The 21,713-nt window shown below is 56.0% G+C and overlaps 1 protein-coding gene across 1 annotated transcript; it reads right to left on the reverse strand.

Moving 5' to 3' along the window:
* Positions 1–18,361: 18,361 nt before the first annotated feature.
* On the reverse strand, positions 18,362–21,451 carry PIM3 (Pim-3 proto-oncogene, serine/threonine kinase). Its single transcript, XM_060112469.1, has 6 exons — positions 21,083–21,451; positions 20,867–20,976; positions 20,728–20,778; positions 20,272–20,641; positions 19,559–19,735; positions 18,362–19,479 (listed from the first exon to the last, which is right to left on the reverse strand). The coding sequence occupies exons 1-6, from the start codon at positions 21,165–21,167 to the stop codon at positions 19,292–19,294; spliced, it is 981 nt and encodes a 326-aa protein (XP_059968452.1). The 5' UTR covers positions 21,168–21,451; the 3' UTR covers positions 18,362–19,291.
* Between the last annotated feature and the right edge of the window lie 262 nt (positions 21,452–21,713).

Here is a 21,713-nt window from a genome sequence, read left to right on the forward strand (position 1 = left end):
AGTTCCTGCTTCCCATGCCTGGACCATCCAGGGGTCCCCTGGTCCATGCACAGAGACCCCAGCCGGGACACAGGGCCACCCCAGGAATCCTTGCTGCCTGGAGGTGGGATGGCAGATTTGCTGGCGGGGGTTGCCGGGAACTGACCAGATGCAGGCTCCCCCAAGACTTCTCAGCAGCCCTGGCCACCCCAGATGGCGGAAACAGAGGCCCACACAGAGGCAACGGCCGTGCTCCTGTCCAGGACTAAGGACGTGCAGGGCTACAGGGCATGGGGAGGGGAGGGACATGCTCTGGTCCCAGCTGCCCACTGTCCAGTGTGTGCTGCCACCAAGTGGTGGTGGCACTCAGCACCCGGTTCTGAGCTGGACCTTACATCCCGCCTCCACGTCAGGATCTGGAACCACACCCAGAGCCCCATGGCCCAGCAGGCCCACTGCCTTGGCCATGGACCAAGTAGGACTGGCCCCCCTGCCTCCAAGCAGGAAACCCCATCCCCACCCCTGCCCAGGAGAAACGTGCTGATGCACTCAGGCCCCAGATGAGGAATGACTAGGGTCACCCCCGCCAGGGCTCACAGCTTAACTGGGATGAGCCTTCGGACATCTGTGCACCTCATTCATTCACTCATTCATTCCTTAAGCAGATACTGAGCACCCACTGGGTGCCACCCTGTCCCAGCACTAATAACAAACAGCACTGGCCCCGGAGCTGGGGAAATGCCTGGGTCTGCCCTGAACTGCGGGGCTTCTCAGGTCAGGATTTTCAGCCCTAAACCCCAGGCAAACAGGGCCATCGGTCACCCTACCTGGAGCTGACCTTTGCATGGGGAAGACAGACCACAAACAGCTGAATATGTAACTTATAATGGGGTGCCCAGTGCCAGTGCGAGAAGGAGGCCAGGAAAGCAAATAGGAAGTGTGGAAGGGGCTGCCATTTAGAAGAGTGTGGTCCCGGCAACATGTGAGTCTGGTTCTAACAGGATGGACAGGTGAGGGAGTGTGGCAGGCAGGTGGGGCTACGGGGTGCCCTGGCTTGGATACAGGGGTATGAGTCAAATAGACCAATGTTCCTCAGTGTCTGGAGGGTGGGGCTCCGTGGGCTGGGATGGAAATGTAGCAGCAGGAGCTGGCATTTGCACGTGGTAAGTTTGAGCTGCCTCTATTCGCCAGTGCTTCTGTAGTGCCTTCTGGGTATCACTCCCTCAGTGAACAAAACAGACATAGATCCCTGCCCAAGGCAGAGAAGAGAGGCATAAACATTTAAAAAACAAAAAAGTAAATTATCTAGGACATAAAAGGTTTATTCAGAAAGAAAAATCAGAGCAGGTTAAAGGGAAGGGGATGGTCTTGGGGGCAGAATGGCAGGCTGGGTCTCACGCCAAGACAGGAAGGAGATGGAGCTGGTGGACAAACAATTAAAACCCAGTGAGTCGGACTTCCCTGGTGGCGCAGTGGTTAAGAATCTGCCTGCCAATGCGAGGGACACGGGTTGGAGCCCTGGTCCAGGAAGATCCCACACGCCACGGAGCAACTAAGACCGTGCGCCACAACTACTGAGCCTGCGCTCTAGAGCCTGCAAGCCACAACTACTGAGCCCACGAGTCACAACTACTGAAGCCCACGTGCCTAGAGCCCGTGCTCCGCAACAAGAGAAGCCACTGCAATGAGAAGCCGCGCACCGCAACAAAGACCCACCGCAGCCAAAAATAAATAAATAAAATAAATACATTTATACCCCCCCAAAAAAACCCAGTGAGTCCTTCTACAAGGGTAGAAAGGGATGAAACAGTTTTATTATTGAATGAGCATTAAGAGACTGCAAAGACAGAAATCTCACCCTTTGTATGATCCAGGCAGGTACAACCCATTCCATACATGATCTAAGGAAAAATAACTGTCCTCAAGCCTATTTTGGGTGATAATAACATAGCCACCCCATCTTTCTTTGATTCCTATTTGCATGGAAAGTCTTATTCCATCCTTTTACTTTCAACCTCTTGTGTCTTTGTATGTAAAGTGAGTTTCTTGTACACAGCGTATGTACAAAGATGGATCACCTTTGCCAATCTCTGTCTTTTAATTGGAGAGTTTAACCCATTTAAAGTTTTTAAAATATATATTTTATTTACTTATTTATTTATTTTTGGCTGCATTGGGTCTTTGCTGCTGCGCGCAGGCTTTCTCTAGTTGCCGTGAGTGGGGGCTACTCTTTGTTGTGGTGCTTGGACTTCTCATTGCGGTGGCTTCTGTGGTTGTGGATCATGGGCTCTAAGTGCATGGGCTTCAGTAGTTGTGGCGCACGGGCTTCAGTAGCTGTGGGTCATGGGTTCTAGAGTGCAGGCTCAATAGGTGTGGCGCACGGGCTTAGTTGCTCCGTGGCATGTGGGATCTTCCTGGACCAGGGCTCGAACCCGTGTGCCCTGCACTGGCAGGCAGATTCCTAGCCACTGTGCCACCAAGGAAGCCCTCCATTTACATTTAAAGTGAATACTGAGGGACTTCCCTGGTGGTCCAGTGGGTAAGACTCTTCGCTCCTAACGTAGGGGGCCTGGGTTCAATCTCTGGTCGGGGAATTAGATCCCACATGTATGCCGCAACTGAGTTCGCATACCACAACAGAGATCCTGCATGTCTCAACTAAGACCCGGCACAGCCCAAACAAGTAAATAAATATTTTTTTAAAAAGAGTGAATAGTGAAAAGAAAGGATTTACTTCTACCATAGCTATTTGTTTTCTTATATGTCTTATATGGTTTTTGTTCCTCAGTTCTTCTATTACTGCCTGTTTGGGTATTTAGTTGATTTTCTGTGGTGTACTATTTTGATGTCCTTCTTCTTTCCTTTTCTGTATTTTTTCCCCAGTATTTTCTTACTGGTTTTCTTGGGAGTTACAATTAAAATCGTAAACTTATAAAAACCTAGTTTGAATAATACCAGTTTGGTTTCAGTAGTAAACACTCTGCTCCTACACATCCACTTCCCTCCCCTGTTGTTGTCACAGATTCATCTTCATTTATTGTGTGTCCATTAACATAGATTTATGACTATTGTTTCATGCATTTGCCTTTTAAATCATATGGAAAAAAACAGAGGAGTTACAAACCAAAACTGTAATAACACCAGCTTTTAGCTTCTCCCATGCAGTAACCTTTACTGTATTCTGTACTTTCTCGTGGTTTTGAGTTACTGTCTAGTGTGTTGTCATTCAGCCCCAAGGACTCTCTTTAGCATTTCCAGTAGGGCAGGAAATGAACTCCCTGAACTTTTACTTATCTGGAAACATCTTACTTCCTCCTTCATTTCTGAAAGATAGTTTTACTGGATATAGAATTCTTGGTTGACAGGTCTTTCTTTTTCTTCAGGACTTCAAATATGTCCTCCCACTGGCTTGTGTTCTCCAAGGCTTCTAATGAGAAGTCTTCTGGAAGTCTTGTTGAGGATTTCCATGGAAAGGCCAGAAGGACTGCAGTGGCAGAGGCCCCAGCGTGCGCACAGTGGGCATAAGGAGAGGCTGGGTGAGGACGCTGGGGGCAGGGGTGGTGGTGGTCAGAGCTGAGGAGGGGAGGAGAGTTTCCAGGAAGGGATCAACTGTCACCAGGCTGCGGGCCAAGCGAGGGGACCTCTGATCATGGCCATCTGGAGACAGGAACTCACCTTGACGAGATGAGCCCTGGGGGGGAAGCCCGACTGCCAAGCGTTCTCGGAAGGAGGGTGGGGGGACACCCCCTGAGTTTAGTTAGGAAGGAACAAAGAAATGGTCGATGCCTCAGAGTTGCTGGGCTCTGACGTGTTTGGCAGTTAGGGGGGTTTCTAGCTTGCAGGAACGACAACTCGTGTAGGGGGCGGGCTGCAGCTGCGAGCTGGGCTCTGCGCTGAGGAGGGCTGAAGGGCTTGTCCTTGGGTGGTGGTCTCTGCCCCTGGAGGTTGAGCAGAGGCCAGGGTTTGGGTGTCCAGCTTGGGCCACCAGAGGAAGGGGAGGCAGTTTGGAAGGCAGGGCGGGGAGACGGGTCCTGGCAGTGGGACCTCCGGACAGCAGCGCTTGGGCCTCGGTGGCGTCTGCACCTCTCGGGGCAGCTGTGCGCGCCCACCAGCAACAGGTTCCCACATACACCCTCTTCCAGCCAAAAAGCGAAGAGTGGTCAGTTCCCGCAGAACCTTCATGAGTACAGCTTCCAATAAGATTCTGATGATTTTAATGCTATTTTAAACGGCTGCTTATTACTTTGAGGCGATTGACTCTTTTTTTCTAAAACTCTTCATGTGCACGTTTAAACATACCTTTTCTACGTTTTTCTGGGCGCCACTGAGCACAGCCTGAGGACAGGACACAGTGGGCCGTGGGGGCAGACGCGGACGTGAATCAGGCTGGGGAATGGGCCCCCAGGTTGGGCGAGCGGAGGGGAAGATGCAGCCTCTGGGCGTACGGTGTGCGGGGAGGGGGGTGGGGCATTCCGGGGCACGTCTGACCCCAGAACGTGGACGCAGCAATGACCACTGGGGAGGGCGTGTGTCCAGCCGGCTGGGGAAGAGGCGCTGTGGGAGAAGCAGCCGAGAGCTCGCGGTGAGGGGCGCACCTGCCTCTCCAGCGGGACCAGTGTCACTTGGCGCCTCGGGCGAGGGTTCTCCGCAGCTCAGACCCGCCCCGGCGCCCGCAGCGCTCCCAGCCCTTGCGCCCCAGGAGCCTCCGGGGCTCTGCCGGGTGCGAGCTCCGCGAAGAGCCAGAGGGATGGGCGGGGGGCGGGGCCGGCCGCTAGGATACCCCGCCCCCAGCCTCAAAGTCTGGTCTCCGCAAGGTCCCCGCGGCGGGCTGGGGAGCGTCGAGCTTCCTCCGGGGGTCGGCGGCTGGGGCGCAGGTGGGGTGCGGAGAGGGAGCAGCTGCGGGGCGGGCCCGTCGGAGGAGGGAGGCTGCCCCGGGGGACGAGGCTGGGGTTTGGCCTACACGCCCTGGAGGGCGAGGGGCGGGGCGGCCCCGGGAGGCCTCCGGGAGCCTGGTAGGGGCGGGGGATTAGGGAGGGGCTGGGGAGCCTGGCGGCCCCTCCGCGGCAGGTTAGGGACGGGGCTCCAGGGCCCCCGTCTCCTGCCCCCCGTCCCGCCCCGCTGTGGCTTTTATTGGGGGGAACATCTTTGAGGACACCTCCCTCGTCTTGGGTTGCAAGGCTCTGTCTCGCCTTTGACCCACCCGGGAGGGACCCCACGACCATCCGCCCGGCTCCCGGGCGCATGCGCCGGACTGTGCGACTGGGTGCCCCGAGAAAGCGCGGCCGTCGCCCCTCGCCCCCGGCGGGAGAACTCGCTGCGAGGAGAAAGCCCGGGAGCGCGTAAAAATGGCTTGAAACATACATTTAAAAAATATTTTGTTCATCTAATTTTTAGCTGTCACATAGTAAAATTGACTTTTTAAAATTTAATTTGTATTTTATATTGGAGTATAGTTCATTTACAATACTGTGTTAGTTTCAGGTGTACAGCAAAGTGATTCAGTTTATATATATATATATATATATAATATATATATACACATATATACATATATATGTATATATACATATAATATATATACATATATACATATATATGTATATATACATATATATACACATATACATATATATACACATATATATGTATATATATATATATATACATTCTTCTTCAGATTCTTTTCCCATATAGGTTATTACAGAATATTGAGTAGAGTTCCCTGTGCTCTACAGTAGGTCCTAGTTGATTATCTATTTTATATATAGTAGTGTGTATATGTTAATCCCAAACTCCTAATTTATCCCTCTCCATTAAAAATTGACTTTTTAATTTTGGTGGACAGTTCTCTGAATTTTTTTTTTTTTTTTTTTTTTTTGCGGTACACGGGCCTCTCACTGTTGTGGCCTCTCCCATTGCGGAGCACAGGCTCCGGACGCGCAGGCTCAGTGGCCATGGCTCACAGGCCCAGCCGCTCCGTGGCATGTGGGATCTTCCCGGACTGGGGCACGAACCCGTGTCCCCTGCATCGGCAGGCGGACTCTCAAGCACTGCGCCACCAGGGAAGCCCCAGTTCTCTGAATTTTAACACATGCGGATAGCCGTCACTGTAACAGGTTACAAAACAGTTACATCACCCCGAAACCTACCCCCTGCCATGCCTTTCAGGCACACTTCCTCCACCCATAACCCCTGGCAACCACTGATCTGTTTTCCATGATGGTAGGTTGGTCCTGTGGATGGAAACAGACAGAAGGCAACCTTTGGGGACTGGCCTCTCTCACTCTGTAATGTCTTGAGATTCATCTGGGAGGTTGTGTGAATCAACAGTTTGTTTCTTTCGTGACTCAGTAGTATTCCATGGTGTAGATCACCACGGTCCGTTCATCCATTCACCCACTGAAAGATGTTTGGGTTGTTTCCAGCTGTTACAAATAAAGCCACTACCAGTATTCATGTACAGGTTTTTGTGTGAACACACATTTTCATTTCTCTAGGATAAACGCCTGAGGTTGGGTTGCTGTTTCCCGCGGTAAGCATATAGTTACCTGCATAAGAAACTGAGAAAGCATCTCCCAGAGTGGCCACACCGCTTTGCCTTCCCAGCATCAGCATCCAAGAGTTCCCGTTGCTTCCCATCCTCGCCAGCACTTGGTATTGTCAGTGTTTCTTCTTTACTCGTTCTGATAAGCACACAGTGCTCTCTTATCAAGGTTCTAGTTTGCGTTTCAGTCGTGGCTAAGGACGCTGATCATCTTTTCATGTGCTTAGTTGCCATCTATACATCCCCTTTGGTGAAGCGTCTGTTCAAGACTTTTTGCATTTGTAGTTACATCTCTCTCTCTTTTTTTGTTTTTGCTACACTGCGCAGCATGCAGGATCTTAGTTCCTTGACCGGGGATCAAACCCATGCCCAAAGTCCCAAGACCTTTCCTATTTGTAAATTGTGTTGTTTTCTTAGTGTTGAGTTTTGTGGGGTTTTTTAAACTTTTTTTTAACTGTCTTTTTTCTTTTTATTAATTAATTAATTTATTTTTGGCTGCGTTGGGTCTTCGTTGCTATGCACAGGCTTTCTCTAGTTGTGGCGAGCGGGGGTACTCTTCGTTGTGGTGCACGGGCTTCTCATTGCGGTGGCTTCTCTTGTTGTGGAGCACGGGCTCTAGGCACGCGGGCTTCAGTAGTTGTGGCATGCAGGCACAGTAGTTGTGGCTCACAGGTTCTAGAGCGCAGGCTCAGTAGTTGTGGCGCACGGGCTTAGTTGCTCTGTGGCATGTGGCATCTTCCTGGACCAGGGATCGAACCCATGTCCCCTGCATTGGCAGGCGGATTCTTAACACTGCAACACAAGGGAAGTCCTCAAATTGTTTTAGTAATTCCAGTTTCATTGCCCTTCCATATAAATTTTAGAATTGGCTTGTCTACATCTACAAAATAATCTTGCTGGAATTTTGGCTGGTAATGTGTTAAATCTGTAGATCACTTTGGGGAGAAATGACATTTTTACTATGCTGAGTCTTCAAATCCATGAACATGGTAAGTCTTTCCATTTGTTTAGATCTTTCTGATTTTTCCAACAGCATTTTGTAGTTTTCAGCACACAGATCCTGTACATGTTTTGCTAAATTGACACCTAGACATTTTAATATCTATTAAATGGGAGCTATTATAAATAGTAACTTTCTTAAAATTTTGGTTTCCAATTATTCACTGCTTATATATAGGAATATGATTGATTTCTTTGTGTTGATCTTGTATCCTGCAACCTTTCTAAACTCACTTTTGTGTTCTAACAGTTTGGTTCTTTTTTAAAAAATAGATTCCCTGTGATTTTCTACATAGATAATTGTGTTGCTAGAAAAAAAGGACAGTTTTATTTTTCCTTTCCAGTTCGTATGCTGTTATTTCCTTTTCTTGGTCTATTGCACTGGCTACAAATTCTAGTACTGTGTTGAATAAGAATGACAAGATGGGCATCCTTGACTTGATGCTGATCTTTGGGGAAAAAGCCTTTCACAGTAAGTCTTTCACAGAGAGTATGATATTAGCTGTAGGATTTTTGTTGATGCTGTTTATCAAGTTACAGAAGTTTGCTAGGTGTGGAAATCTGAATTGACATTTCTTTTCTTTCAGTGCTCAAAAAAATGTTGTATTACCAATACTTCTTTCTGGTCTCTATGGTTTCTGAAGAGAAGCCCAGTCATTCAAATCATAGTTCTTCTATAGGTAATACATAATTTTTCTCTGGCTGCTTTTAAGGTTTTTCCTTTGTTTGTAGTTTCCAGCAATTTGATTTTGAAGCATCTTGGTGTGGATTTCTTTCAGTTTAACCTGGATGGGATTAGCCCTGCTTCTTCAATTGTAGGTTTATATCTTTCACCAAACTTGCAAAGTTTTCAGTTATTATTTCCTCAAAATATTTTTTCAGTCCCACAGTCTTTCTCCTTTCCTTCTGGTACTCCAGCAACACAAATATAGCCCTTTGTTGTGGTCCCACAGGCCCCTGAGACTCTGTTCAGTTTTTTAAATCTTTTTTCTATTTTTCAGATTAATTCCTTTTTTTTTTTTTTCTGGCCACACCACACAGCTTGTGGGATCTTAGTTCCCTGACCAGTGATTGAACCTGTGCACTCGGCAGTGAAAGCGCTGAGTCCTAACCATTGGACCATCAGGGAATCCCCACAGATTCATTTCTATTGATATATCTTCGAGTTCATTGATTCTTTCCTCTGTCATCTCCATTCTGCTATTGATCCATCTAGTGATGGTTTTTTGTTTTGTTTTAGTTATTGAATTTTTCAGTTCCAAAATTTCTGTTTGCTTTTTTATATCTTTCTATTTCTTTGCTAAGTTTTTCTATGCTAATATTTTGTCAAGACTGTTTGCAATTTGTAGTTCAAGTATTTTTATAAAATCTGCTTTAACGTCCCTGTCAGATAATTCAAACATCTGTGTCATCCCATCATTGGTGTCTATTGTCTTTTCTTATGTGAGGTGAGATTTTCATGTTCTTCATATATGAAGTGATTTCAGTTTCTATCCCAGACATTTGAGTATTATGGGACTCCCCCGCCCATGGAGAATGTTAGTTTCCTATGGGCTCTGGTTCCAATGTCCAATCGATATTCAGTGTTTGCTGTTCTAATCAGGTTTGCCCCCATGGGCACCACCTAGTACTCACTCTGAGACCTGGGTGGAGGTCTACCTGTCAAATCAATTTTCCAAGTATTTGATATGCTAATTAGGATCGGATCCATGCACACTCGGATTAGGGGTGACAGCGGGAGTTTAAATTTTAAAGCTTCTGGCATCATTTCACTGAACTTCTTCCTCTCCATTATTTTCCTGGTACTTTCCACATACCTGAAGGTTCCCTTTTCCTCCACCATAAACTATCCACTTCTGCATTTGTGACACATTTGGGGCCAAATGGCAGGAGACCATAGAGGGAAAAAGCTGCTAATATGTGAGTTCAGCAAGGTTCCAGGACCCAAGATCAACGTACAAAAACCAACTGCATTTCGATATGTTACCAATGAACAATCCAGAAAGGAAATTGAGATAACAACTCCATTTACAGCAGCAATGAAAAGAATACAATGAATAGGAATAAACTTAACAAAAGGAGAGCAAGACTTGTATACTTAAGACTACATAGCAATTCTAAGAGAGATTAAAGAAATCTAAATAAATGGGGAGAAATTCAGTGTTCATGGGTGGGAAAACTCAATATTGTTAAGATGCCAATACTCCCCAAATGGATGAATAGACTGAATGCAATTTCTATCAAAATGTGAGTGGATTTCTGGGGGGCAGAAATTCGCAATCTGATCATAAAATGTGTATGGAAATGCAAAGGACACAAAATAGCCAAAACAATTTTTTAAAGGAGCAAAGCTGGAGAATTTACAGTTTCCAATTTTAAAACTTACAATAAAGCTACAGCGATAAAGACAGCACGTTTTGCAGTAAGGATTGACATACAGGTCGATGGAACAGGATTGAGAGTCCAGAAATAAATGATCAGATGATTTTTGACAAAGGTGCCACAGCTTTCACTGGGGAAAAGGATACTCTTTTCAACAAATGGTGCTATGGCAATTGGATATCCACAGGGGGAAAGAGGAGTTTGGACCCTTACCTCACACCATACACAAAAATTAACTCAAAATGAACCATAAACCTTAATGTAAGGGCTAAAGCCATAAAGCTTTTGAAAGGAAACATAAAAGAAAATCTTTGTGCCCTTGAGTGATGCATAGTGTTCTCAGGTGCAGCAAGCACTGAAGACAGGACCCATGGAAAAAATAGATAAATTGGACTTGGTGGGGCTTCCCTGGTGGCGCAGTGGTTGAGAGTCTGCCTGCCGATGCAGGGGACACGGGTTCGTGCCCCAGTCCGGGAAGATCCCACATGCCGCCGAGTGGCTGGGCCCGTGAGCCATGGCCGCTGAGCCTGCGCGTCCGGAGCCTGAGCTCCACAACGGGAGAGGCCACAACAGTGAGAGGCCCGCGTACTGCCAAAAAAAAAAAAAAAAAAAATTGGACTTGGTCAAAAGTAAACGTTTTGTGTTTCAAACACCAGCAGTAAGATGGTGAAAATTGGGTTAAATGTTCACAAATCTTATATGTCTTAATAATAAAGGACTTGTATTTAGAATCTATAAAAAACACACTCACAACTCAAAATAAGACATACACTGAAAATTGTTGTGTATATTTTACCACAATTTACAAACATATATAAGATTTTAAAGAACAACAATAAGACAAGGAATCCAAGTAAGAAATAGGTCGAAAGTCTGATTAGACATTTAACCAAAGAAGGAGGAGGGAAGCTGGGTATCTTCTTTGGTGCAATGTCTAATCAAATGTGAGAAGATGCTTAACATCATTAGCTATTAGGAAAATAAAATTGAAACTGAATGCAACACCGCTTCACACCCACAAGGATGGCTACAGTCAGAATGAAAGCTGATAATGAGCGTTGACAAGGACATGGAAACATTGGGAGCGTCGTACTTGCTGGTGGGAATGCGAACTGTAGAGCCAATTTCTTCAAAAGTTACATGGAAATTTCCCACATGACCCAGCAATTCCATTCCTAGGTATCTACCTAAAAGAAATGACAATGTATGTGCACACGAAGACATGGATCTGAATGTACATAGCAGCCTTATTCATAAGAGCCAAAATGTGGGGGAAAAAAGCAAACATCCATCAGCTGGTGAATGGATAAGCAGAACGTGTTCCCTACAATGGAATATTTTTATGGGAACCAACTATGTACGTGTTACGTCACGGATGAACTTCAAAATGCGTGTGCTCAGCGAAAGCAGCTAGATACCAAACACTACAAGTTGTAGATTCCGTTTATATGAAATGTCCAAAAAAGGCTAGTCCGTGAGGACAGAAAACAGGTGCATGGTTGCCAGGGGCTGGGGTGGGGGACGAGTGACTGCTCGTGGGGGACAAGGGATCATCGAGGGGATGGAAACATGCTAAAATCGGACTGTGGTCGTTGCACAACTCGGAAGTTTTACTAAAACCATTGAAGGGTGGGTGGCTCATTGAAGTCGTTGAAAGTGGGTGGACTTCATGGGATGTAAATTACACCTCGATAAAGCTGTTTTAAAAATACTTTTCACAGATTTTATTAGATTTCCATTTAACTCTCTGAGAAATGTTTAAAGTGGCTCAGAGTATTTTTAAGAGGAATTTTGCTTGTTATTAAAAAGGCAGCCAGCTGAAAGGAAGGGCCTGACCTGGACCCTGCCCCCGGGGCTCTACCCTGGTGGAGGCCTCCTCATCACCTCCGCCCCCAACAGGTCCTGGAGCGAGCAGGCCCCTCGGGAGGTGGGGGACCCATAGCACCTTTGGGGACCAGAGGGAGGCTGGGGTACTGTCTAGGGGAGGTGAGGGTGGGCCCCGAGGCGGGGGCAGCTGGCGGCTCTTGGGCACGGGTGAGAGGGCAGGGTTGACCAGAACCCCCTGGTGGCTGTGCAGAGAAAGGCCTGGTGTCTGCACGGGGCCGGGCGGGGGCGTACCTGGGCGGGCACACCTTGGGGGGGCGGTGAGCAGGGCCCCGGAGACAGACACGGCCTGGAGGACCCCAGGGGGGACCCCCACGAGGATGGGCAGGGTGGGCTGCCTGGGCAGAGACAAACATGGTGCCAAGGGGCTGGGCCTGCCCCACAAATGCCACCACCCTGCCCTGAGCTCTGCCCCTCCCTCAGACCCCACCCCCAGGCCAGGGCTCCTCCACTTGATGCTCCAGTGTCCTGAGGGAAGGGACCGTTGCGGCGTGGCCGGGGTGAAAGATGGCACCCACCCTGCCCACCCGACGGTGCACACCTCTGTGTTCCAGGCCCAGCTCGGCCCTTGCTTCTTGCCCTGTGACAGACCCCACCGGCCCCGGGCATCCCCAAACTTCAGCTCCTTTTTGCCCACTAGGGAGTCAGGTACACGGCTGACAGAACTGCTGGCCCCATGGTGACCACGTGTGATGAGGAAGGGGACAGAACGTCCCAGGGTGGGGAGGCCAGTGGACCACAGCTCCGAGTCCCCGGTCACCCCCAGGTCCTGAGATTCCCCTCCCGCACCTCAGGGCAAAGAGGTGTCCTCAGGCCCAGGGCAGGTCAGCACCAGGATCAGACAGGGCCTCCCCTTAAGCACTTGTCGGAGGGGGGGCCTCTGGAGGGAAGGGCCTCACTGCCTGTGGGCTTCCTGGGCACGTGGCCAGGGTCCTGGGGAGCCTCCGCTCCCCCTCGGGTCTGACTGCCTTCTGCTTCCCGAGTCATCGGGGGCCCACCTGCCTCCTGGACTTGGAGGACCCTGAGCCCCCCACGTGCACCTCACGCCCGGGACCCCCCCTCACTCCAGCACACCCACCTCCCCTCGGCCCCCCGACCCCAATCCCCCTCAGATCTCGGCAGTGCCCTCTGGGAACCCCCACTTCCCATGACCCTGCTGCCGTCATGGCTCTTGAGCCCCCTCTGGGGCTGAAGACGGTTCCTACACATGGGCCAACACGCCTTTGTGCCCTGACACCGGTACATGCGTGTGACCACACTGCCACCGCAGCAGGTGGCCGCTGGGGCGCGGGAGGGCTCGGGGGGCAGGACCTTACAGCTGCAGCCTCCTGCTCTCTTCTCTGCCCGGTTCTGGGCTCCTCCTCTGTCACCTCCCACCCCCCGCAGGTGCTGAGTCACAGGGGCTCCCCCACGGGCTGCTGCGGCCTCTGAAGGGAAGGTGCGTCACACAGCAGAGGCAGCCGCGGAACACGGGGGGAGGACACCCCGTCTTGGCTCCGGGCTCTGCCTAGATGAGGTCCTGCCCGGGTGCACACACATGCAGACACTGGAGCACACACTCAACATGCACAGATACACATGCATGCACGCACACTAACCTGTGCTGGATCACACATACATGAACACACACACACGCATGCACATGCACACAAGCACCCAGACACATGCACAGACCACACAGATTTACACACCCACACATACTACATACACAGTCACAGGTACACACAGACACGCACAGACACGCACACAGTCAAGGGCAAACACGCACCCTTTCTGTGGTACCCCCTGGGCCTTTCTGGAGGGGAGACAGGTGGCTGCTGAGTGGCCTGCACTGGGCAGGGGCAGAGCTGGGACTCCAGGACCCCGCAGCAGCCCCTGACCTGCTCCAGGGCTGGCTCGGGTCACTGGGCGCCTCCTTTGGCCCCTGGGTAGGGGGCACCCCCCCCCACTGCTATGGCCTGTTGAGAAGGATGCTGAGTCAGCCATGGCACCAGGGACCTCGGCAGCCAGCACGCTGGGGTTTGAGGGCCAGCTCCATCCTAACCCTCATCTCTCAGCAGGGAGCGCTGAGACAGGCAGGAGCTCAGGCAGGAAGGCCCAGAGCAGCCCCAGGGCTTTGCTCAGGACTCAGGGCCTCTGAAGCCTCCTTCCCCTCAGCTTACCCACCCCCTTAGCCCACCCAGGTGGAGCAGGTTGTCGGGAGAATCCAGGGCCACACGCAGGAGCACGTGTGCTGGTGGAGGCTGTGCGGCCCCTCCTGTGTCTGTCCTTTGCTTCCAGCCTTGAGTAAGCTGGGCCTGGGCTCCTCCACCTGCCTCAGGGCCTTTGCATCTGCTACTCCCCCTGCCAGCGACCCCTCCCCAGATCCCTGCAGAGCTGCCAGCGCCATCTCTCGGGCCCACTCAGCAGAAAGGCCGACAGTGACCCCTAAGAACCCCACCACCATGTCTCTGTCACATCCTGAAACCATCATGCCCATTTGTCTGGGTCACTGCCCCTCTGGCAGGGGTGAGCCCCCCGGGGTCGGGAGTGTCTGCTTCCCTCCAGAGGGAAAGGGCCCTTTGAGCTGGCTTGGGGGAGGCGTGGTGAGCAGAAGCCAGCTGGCAGGGAGGGTCAGGAGGCTTGGGGAGACCCCCTTGGGGTGCTCCGCAGGGTGGGGCTGCAGACCCCTCCCCACACTCTCGCCAGGATGGGGGTGCCTCTGTGGGGACGCATCAAGCGGGCCATGCGGTGATATGAACCCCAGTCCAGATGTCTCCAGGCCCCGTTCCCCCCACCAAGGTGAGAAGTGGGAGACCAGCAAGCGGCCTGGTGCTTTCAGGCTCACACAGCCTCAGGCAGTGCCCCGGTGGTCCAGGAACCCTGGCTTCCTGGCCAGCCTCCCAGGCTTCCTAGTCACTGGGTCCCAGGACCCAGGGCATCTACAACCCAGAGAGGCCCTGCCGCTTGACACCAGCAGGGCCTTCTCATCTTCACGGTCCAGCCCCTTCCCCATAGCCCAGGCTCTGGCGGGGACCTGGGGGCCGCAAGGAACGGGGCAGATGGCCCCTGGGCTGGGCCTGGCCTGATGCCTCGGGCATCAGCAGCTCACCTCTCCATCCTTCCAAGGAACTGGCTCAGGTTCCTGCAGGGCTGCCTGGGGTGGGGAAGCCTGAAGGCCCTGGACCAGATGCCAGCCTCCCCAGCAGGTGTGCAGGCCCAGTGATGTCAGGGTCCCCTGCCCACCAAAGGCCTGAGCCTCAGATCAGGGCAGGCAGCCTCCTGGCAGCAGGGCGGGCAGGAGGGGGCCAGAGGCCAGGTCAGAGCCAGCCCACCTTTCCGAGCTCTGTGTGTTAGGAAGATGGGGTCCCGCCCTAGGGCACCTCCCCTCCCTAGGTGGGGTGGGCCTTCTTGGCTGTTTATGACATTGGGTGGGTCCCTGACCTCCCTGAGCCTCAGTTTCCCTCACCTGGCTCATTCAGTGCTGAGTACACGAGACCTACCCCCAGAAGAGGCCCTTCACTCATTCATCCAGGAGCAGGCCCGCATACCACCGCTCCCTGGCTGGCACCTGCAACCTGGCTCCCTGGGAAGGGCTTTCTTGCAGGGACCAGGCCAGGAGGAGGGCCGTAACCAGTGCTGGAGGGGCAGGTCCTGCTCCCCTCCCTGCCCGGACAGGCCTGACTGCCAGGAGCCCTTGGGGACCGGGCGGGGGGCGGGCAGAGCGGGGTGTCAACTGTGTAATCGAAGCTCAGGGTTTTGCCAAGGCTGCCTGGAAAGCCGGCCAACCTGGAAGTCATGTGCCCAGGGCTCAGAAAGCTCCCCCCGCCCCGCTCCAATCAGAGACCTCTGTAGAGAGGGGACAGACCCACTGAGGAACCCCAGGGCCAGCAAATCAGCTTGGGCCCTGCATCCCTCAGCCACAGCTGCAGGTCAGGGATGAACTGGGCCCAGCGAGCTCCTCTCCCTCCCCTTGCACTGTGGGCCAGCCGGGCCTGGCTGACACCGTCCCTGCCGCCTGCCCAGGACCCCGGGCCCCGCCGCTTACAGGGCGCCCTCCCCAGAGGCCCCGGTGTGCCTCCAGCTCAGTGTGTGCGCCCTGTCCTGCTCCACCCCGGGCCTGTGAGGTGCCGGCGTCCACAGACCCGGGTGCCCTTCCCAGCCGCAGTGCTCATGGTCAGGGTCACGCAGGCAGGTGATGGCCCCCCAGCCCCTGCCTGTCCAGCCTCCACCGCCCCCTTGGGAGCCACCCAGCCTGTCCCCTTCGGATTTCCTTCTGCGCTGCTTTCACTAGCACGGGGATTCCCCCAGCCAGGGTCTGGATGCCCAGAGGGTTGGGTAGGGCTCCCAGGTGGGTTCACTTCCCTTTTCTCAGAAGCCGTGGCACCAGAGCCACGCCAAGGTTTCCTTTTGGGGGCTGCGCTGAAGGAAAGAAACAACGAGGCCCTGACAGCTGCGGCAGGTGGGTTTGGATCTGCCTCCCAGACGCTGCCCGGAAGCTGGCCTGGCCTTAGGCAGGTGGGTGAGCAGCCCGCAGAGGACGCCTGCCTGCCACCTTGTCGGCTTGGCCAGCACCCACCGGCCCCCAGGAGGCCTGGCCGTGAGCAAAGCTATCACAGCACGCGGTGTACTGTGTCGCTCCCGTGGGTGTGGGCGCCCCCGAGCAGAGGTGCTCGCACCCCCGAGGGCCATAGCGCGTTCAGGCTTCCGGTTCTTTCCGTGATGATTTCTGGGTTCTGTGCAACCCCAAGGAAAGCCCCTGAGGGCTGGAGGTGAGCACGTGATTCTGAAGGAGCCTCGATACTAAACTGGCCAAGATATCAAAAGCTGAGTGGAGATGGCGGCTGGCCTGGCAGAGCACAGTCAGAGCCCCAGACCAGGGGAGCCTCTGGGACTGGGGCTGCTGGAAGAAGCCTGGGCCTGGCGCAGGAGCTGGCCGCCTCGAGGAGGGCAGGACAGGGTTTGGGGGGTCGGGCCGTCCACAGTCTTCAAGCAGCCTGTCCCCTCTGCTCCAGCCCCAAGCCGTCCACACAGCCGACAGTGGCAGCAGCCTCAAGGCGGGGCTGGGGATCCTGCCCGTGGGAACAACCGCATCCTGGTCCCAAGAGGCCCTGGGCCAGAGGAGCCCCCTCTCCCAGCCCCAGGCCCAGCCCCACTGACAGGGCCAGTACTGACCGGCAGGACAGATCCCACCCCGGCAGAAGGGCTCACAGACACCAGGGGCACCAGTGGCACAGACCATCCCCAGCAAGTGGGTCCTCAATTCCATGAGCCCTTTGCCTTCCCAGCAGGCTGCAGTGCCTGGCGACTCAGTGGGGGGCGCCTCGCCCTCCCCAAGCTGGACTGGGTCCCACACTAAGGCGAGCTCTGGGAAGGCGAGCTCTGGGAGTGCCCACTGGATGGTCTGGAAGATGGACGGACTGAGAATGGGGGGTAAATGGGCAGGGTGCACCCTCAGCTGGCAAGACGGGGAGCCGGAATCATGGTGTCACGTGGATCACTGTCACCAGAGGGCGGGGCGGGGGCTTGTCCTCAAGCCTGGGTGCGGGGCCGCTGCCTGAGTGCCCCGCTCCGTGGAGAGGCAGGGTGAGCAACAGAAAAGAGCCCCACGGAGCCTGGGAGGACTCGGGCAGGCTGGCCAGCCCAGGGCCACGGGCTGTGCTCCATGGCACCCCACACACCAAGAGGGGCCACCCCGGAGATGCCTGGGCCTCAGCAGCAACTCCGGGGGGAGGCGCCAGGCCCCAGGTAGGCCACGAACGCCCGCTGACTTCCTGAGTGGCTGAGCCCGGAGCCTGAACCCCAGCGCCTGCCCGCCGGGGGAAAGGCCGACTTCACTTCCTCCAGCTTCGCTTTCCAAAACCTCCTGCCTCTGCTCTAACCTTCGGCCCCCGGACGCCCTTCTGTCCAACTCTGCTCCCAGGGCCCACCAGCGGGCATGTGACACGGGACCTGGGCCGTGGGACCCAGGGACAGGCCTCTGGAGGCTCCAAGACGTGTACCTGGCCCACTGGGTAGTCCAGCACCTGCCCCAGCACGAGAAGATGCCCAGCACAGAGCTGCCGTGGAGGCGGGGCAGGGCATGGCCAGACGCTCCACAGACTGCCCTTCACACTGCAGCCTGGCCCACGTCTCCACACCTGGACTTGGCCGTGGCTCCCATCCACCACCTCACCCTGCACCTGTCAGGCCGGAGCCCAACCGTGCCACCTCTGTTCTCTGCACCTGGAGCACCTCCCACCCCCTCCCCTGGCAAACTTCTCATCCTTCAGAACCCCTTCCAGCCGCTTGGGGCCACTGCCAGACACGGCCCCAGGCTCGTGCTGCCAACACCCCCCAGGGGCCCGAGGGCACAGCGTGTTTCCCACTCCCCTGGGGGCAGCAGGGTCCGAGAGTGGGGAAGCAAGAAGGCCACAAGCTGGGAGGGAAGCGCCTGAGCCCCTCACACTGCCACCTCCCCACAGGAAACCCAGAGGGAGCTATGCAGGGACCAGAGGCCCCTTCTCCCCAAACCTCTTCTCTTACCCCAGACCACCCAGCCCAGTAAACACAGAATATCCATTTAATACAAAACAATTTAATTGAAATACCTGTATAAAAAAATATGATTTCCAGACATCTCACTTCTGAACTGAAAGAAAACCCTATCCGCAGTGCCTACGCACACCGGGATCACACAAACACAACTGCTGAAATAAATTAAAGGCTTGAGACTCTGTCCCCCCACCCCCCAGCCTCCAGAGCCAACAAGCAGACTGTACAAGGTCAATAATTTAAAACCCACCCCCCAAGGGCGCAGAGCCGCAAGGTGGCGGGGTCACCCACTCCCCTTAAATTAGCCACTGTACAAGTCCACCTTCTGACAGACACGGGTAGGACTGGGACCTGGAGTCCACACGCACAGCCGCCCCCTCTGCCCACAGGCCTTGAGGAGGTAGGGCTGCTGGGAGGGAGAAACCTCGACAAATAAATTAAACAATAAATAGCCCTCCTCAGGGTCACACCATAAATAAGAGGTTGCACACTCATCGGGTGGGCGGGCGGGCAGCAAGGCCTGAACGTTGCATTGCTTGTGCACAGACGTGCCCAGACACCGAGACACGAGGGTGGGAGAGGGGGCATGATGAGGGACGCTGTGCCCACGTGAGACGAGGCCACAAGACACGGGAGTGCTCCTGGTCCGACACGTCAGACGCGGAGGGGCGGGGAGGTCAGCGCCACCTCCGGAGCAGCACAGGAGAGGGACGGTCTCGGGTCAAGCGCCGGCGGTGGGCAGGCGGGACCTGGCTTGGACCGGAGTGTCTTTGGACAGACAGAGCTTGAGAAAACTAAGTCCCGTGAGAGCAGCGTTCGAAAAGGCACTCAAAGCAAAGGAACCGGGCCGGTGCCAAAGGCAAAAGTCACCAGGGGTCAGAGATCACTGCTTTCGTAAGGAGCAGGCAGCCCGGCAGAGCCGGCCCAGCGAGGGGCCCGGGCATAGGGCAGGGGTCCCCTCCGGTTCCCACGGCCACGCGCAGGCCCTGCTCACAGGCTCTCGCTGCTGGACGTGGTGCTGGCCCCATCGTCCGTGTCCAGGGCGCAGAGCCGCAGATCACAGCTCTCTGAGGTGCCCCCCTCAGCCCCCAGCATCCAGGGGTGGGCAGAGATCTGGTCCAGCGAGGGCCTCTCAGAGGGCCGCAGGGACAGACACCATTGAATGAGCTGCTGGCACTCTGTGGGGGAAGAGAGGGTCAGAACAAGGCCGCCCCGCGACACCTCGCCGCCAGTGGCAGGCCCAGCCCCTCAGCGCACCTGGGGAGACCCTCCTGCGGAAGAAAAGGCGGCCCCGGAGAATCTCCTCGTCCTGCTCGAAGGGAATGTCCCCGCAGACCATGTCGTAGAGCAGCACGCCCAGAGACCACACCGTGGCCGAGCGCCCGTGGTAGCGGTGGTAGCGGATCCACTCCGGAGGGCTGTACACGCGGGTACCTGGGGGACACACGGGGCTTAGCAGACCGGCTGCCGGCTCAGCGCCCCACGAGGCCGGCAGCTCGCGAACACCGAGACCCCGCGCTCCCAGCTGATCCTCTCCGCGTTGGAGCCGGGGGAGGGATCCGCCGCGAAATCCTGCCGGTCCACATCCTGGAAAAACCCCGGCAGGCGTGGCCTCCGCCGGCGCCGGCCGCCCCGCCCCCCCAGCTGGCCCGGCGCGGGAGGCGGGTCACATGAGCGCGGGGTCCGGTTTCACAACAAACAGATGTGAGGTGAGGATACCGGGTAGGGGAGGGGCAGGGAGCCCCGGCTTCCCCGGCACCGCAATGCGGGGATTTCTGCGCGGCGCCCCCGCGTTCCGCACGCGCGCAGGGGAGGCCCGAGGCGGCGCCGGCCAAGAGGAGTCTGGAGTCCGCCCCGCGCCCCAACCTGCCGGACCCAACGGCCCGAGGCCCCGCTCTGGGCACGCCAGCGCGGCGCGCGGCCCCAACAGCCGCCAGCCCCTCGGCCCTCGCCGCGGGGAGGGCGCTCACCGTCGAAGTCGGTGTAGACCGTGTCGCGGAGCAGCGCGCCCGAGCCGAAATCGATGAGCTTGAGCTCGCCCGAGCGCAGATCCACCAGCAGGTTCTCGTCCTTAATGTCGCGATGCACGACCCCGCAGCCGTGGCAGTGGCGCACGGCGGCCAGCACCTGCGCGAAGAAGCGGCGCGCCAGGGCCTCGTCGAGCGCGCCCCGCTCCGTGATGAAGTCGAAGAGGTCTTGCGCCGGCTCGGGCCGCTCCAGCACCAGTAGGAAGCCGTCGGACCGCTCGAACCAGTCCAACAAGCGAATGACCCCGCGCGCGCCTCCGGCCGCGCCCACCTTGCGTAGCAGCACCACCTCCAGGGGCACAGCCGCGCCGGCCTAAGGGACACGGCGGTCAGCGCGCTCCGCCCGGCGCCCGAGCCCCCCGCTCCGCCCGGCGCCCCGCGCTCCCAGCCCACACTTACGATGCTGCCCCACTCGGTCACCCGCTCCTTCACCACGTGCTTCACGGCCACCTGGGGGGAAGGGACCAGTGGTCAGGCCCACGCGGACACAACGACGCGCGCGGGCCGAGAACCCCGGGTGCCGGGCGGCCAGACTCACCGGGAGCCCGTCGGCGATGCGGCTGCCTGCGTAGACCGTGCCGAAGCCGCCGCTGCCCAGCACGGCGCCCACCTGATACACCTTCTCGAAGCTCTCCTTGTCTGCCTTGACTGTGGAGAGCGCACGGGCGGGGTTGGTACGACCGGGGAGCCCGGCCCCCCGACCCCGGTGGACGCCCAACCCCGGTGCGCGCCCACACCCCCGGCCCCCGCATACCTGGCTGCAGGATTTTCACTGGGAGATGATCCACGCCGCCTGGTCCGCACAGGTGCGCCAAGGAGCCGAACTTGGAGAGCAGCATCGCGGGCGGCGGCCGGGCGCGGGCCCCCGGCCTCCGCGCCGCCTCTCGCCCGGACCGGCTCCCCGCGCGGTGGAGGACGCGGGAGGACGGCCTCTCCGGGTCGCGCGAAGCCCCGACGCGGACAGCGGGCAGGTTCGCCGGGAGCGCCGGCCTCGGAGCGCGGGCCTGTTCGGGCGAGGCCGTCCGCGCGGCGCACTGCCCAGTCAAGCCCCGCGTGGACCACGACGACACGCGCAGCAGGCCGAGCCGCTCACACGCCCGGACCGCCTCGCCCCGGGGTTTTGGGCCGCGGCCGCGCGTATCCCTCCGCGGGGGCGGGCCGAGCCGGGGCCCCGCCCCCTTCCGCCGGGGCTGAGCGGCGGGGGGCGCCTCTGGAACCCGCGTAAGCTGCCGAGGCGACGGCGGGAAGAGGCCGGCGCGCCTTCCGGAGTGGGCGGGGGCGGGCGGGGGGCGCGGTGAACCGCCTGGGACTAGCTGGCGGGAGCGGAGTCGCGGAGGCGCACGGCGCGGCGTGGCGCGTCACCTCTCCGCGTTCACACACGCCCC

Source organism: Mesoplodon densirostris, chromosome 11 (assembly GCF_025265405.1).
Source record: "Mesoplodon densirostris isolate mMesDen1 chromosome 11, mMesDen1 primary haplotype, whole genome shotgun sequence".
In the NCBI taxonomy this organism is placed as follows: domain Eukaryota; kingdom Metazoa; phylum Chordata; class Mammalia; order Artiodactyla; family Ziphiidae; genus Mesoplodon; species Mesoplodon densirostris.

Bases quoted from the DNA above. Each gene is read 5' to 3' on its own strand.
- PIM3 (XM_060112469.1), bottom strand. From the start codon at position 21,167: ATGCTGCTCTCCAAGTTCGGCTCCTTGGCGCACCTGTGCGGACCAGGC. The intron at 20,779-20,866 runs GTGAGTCTGGCC...CCTTCCCCCCAG, and splicing joins GCATCGCCGACGGGCTCCCG to GTGGCCGTGAAGCACGTGGT. The intron at 20,642-20,727 runs GTAAGTGTGGGC...CGTGTCCCTTAG, and splicing joins TGACCGAGTGGGGCAGCATC to GCCGGCGCGGCTGTGCCCCT.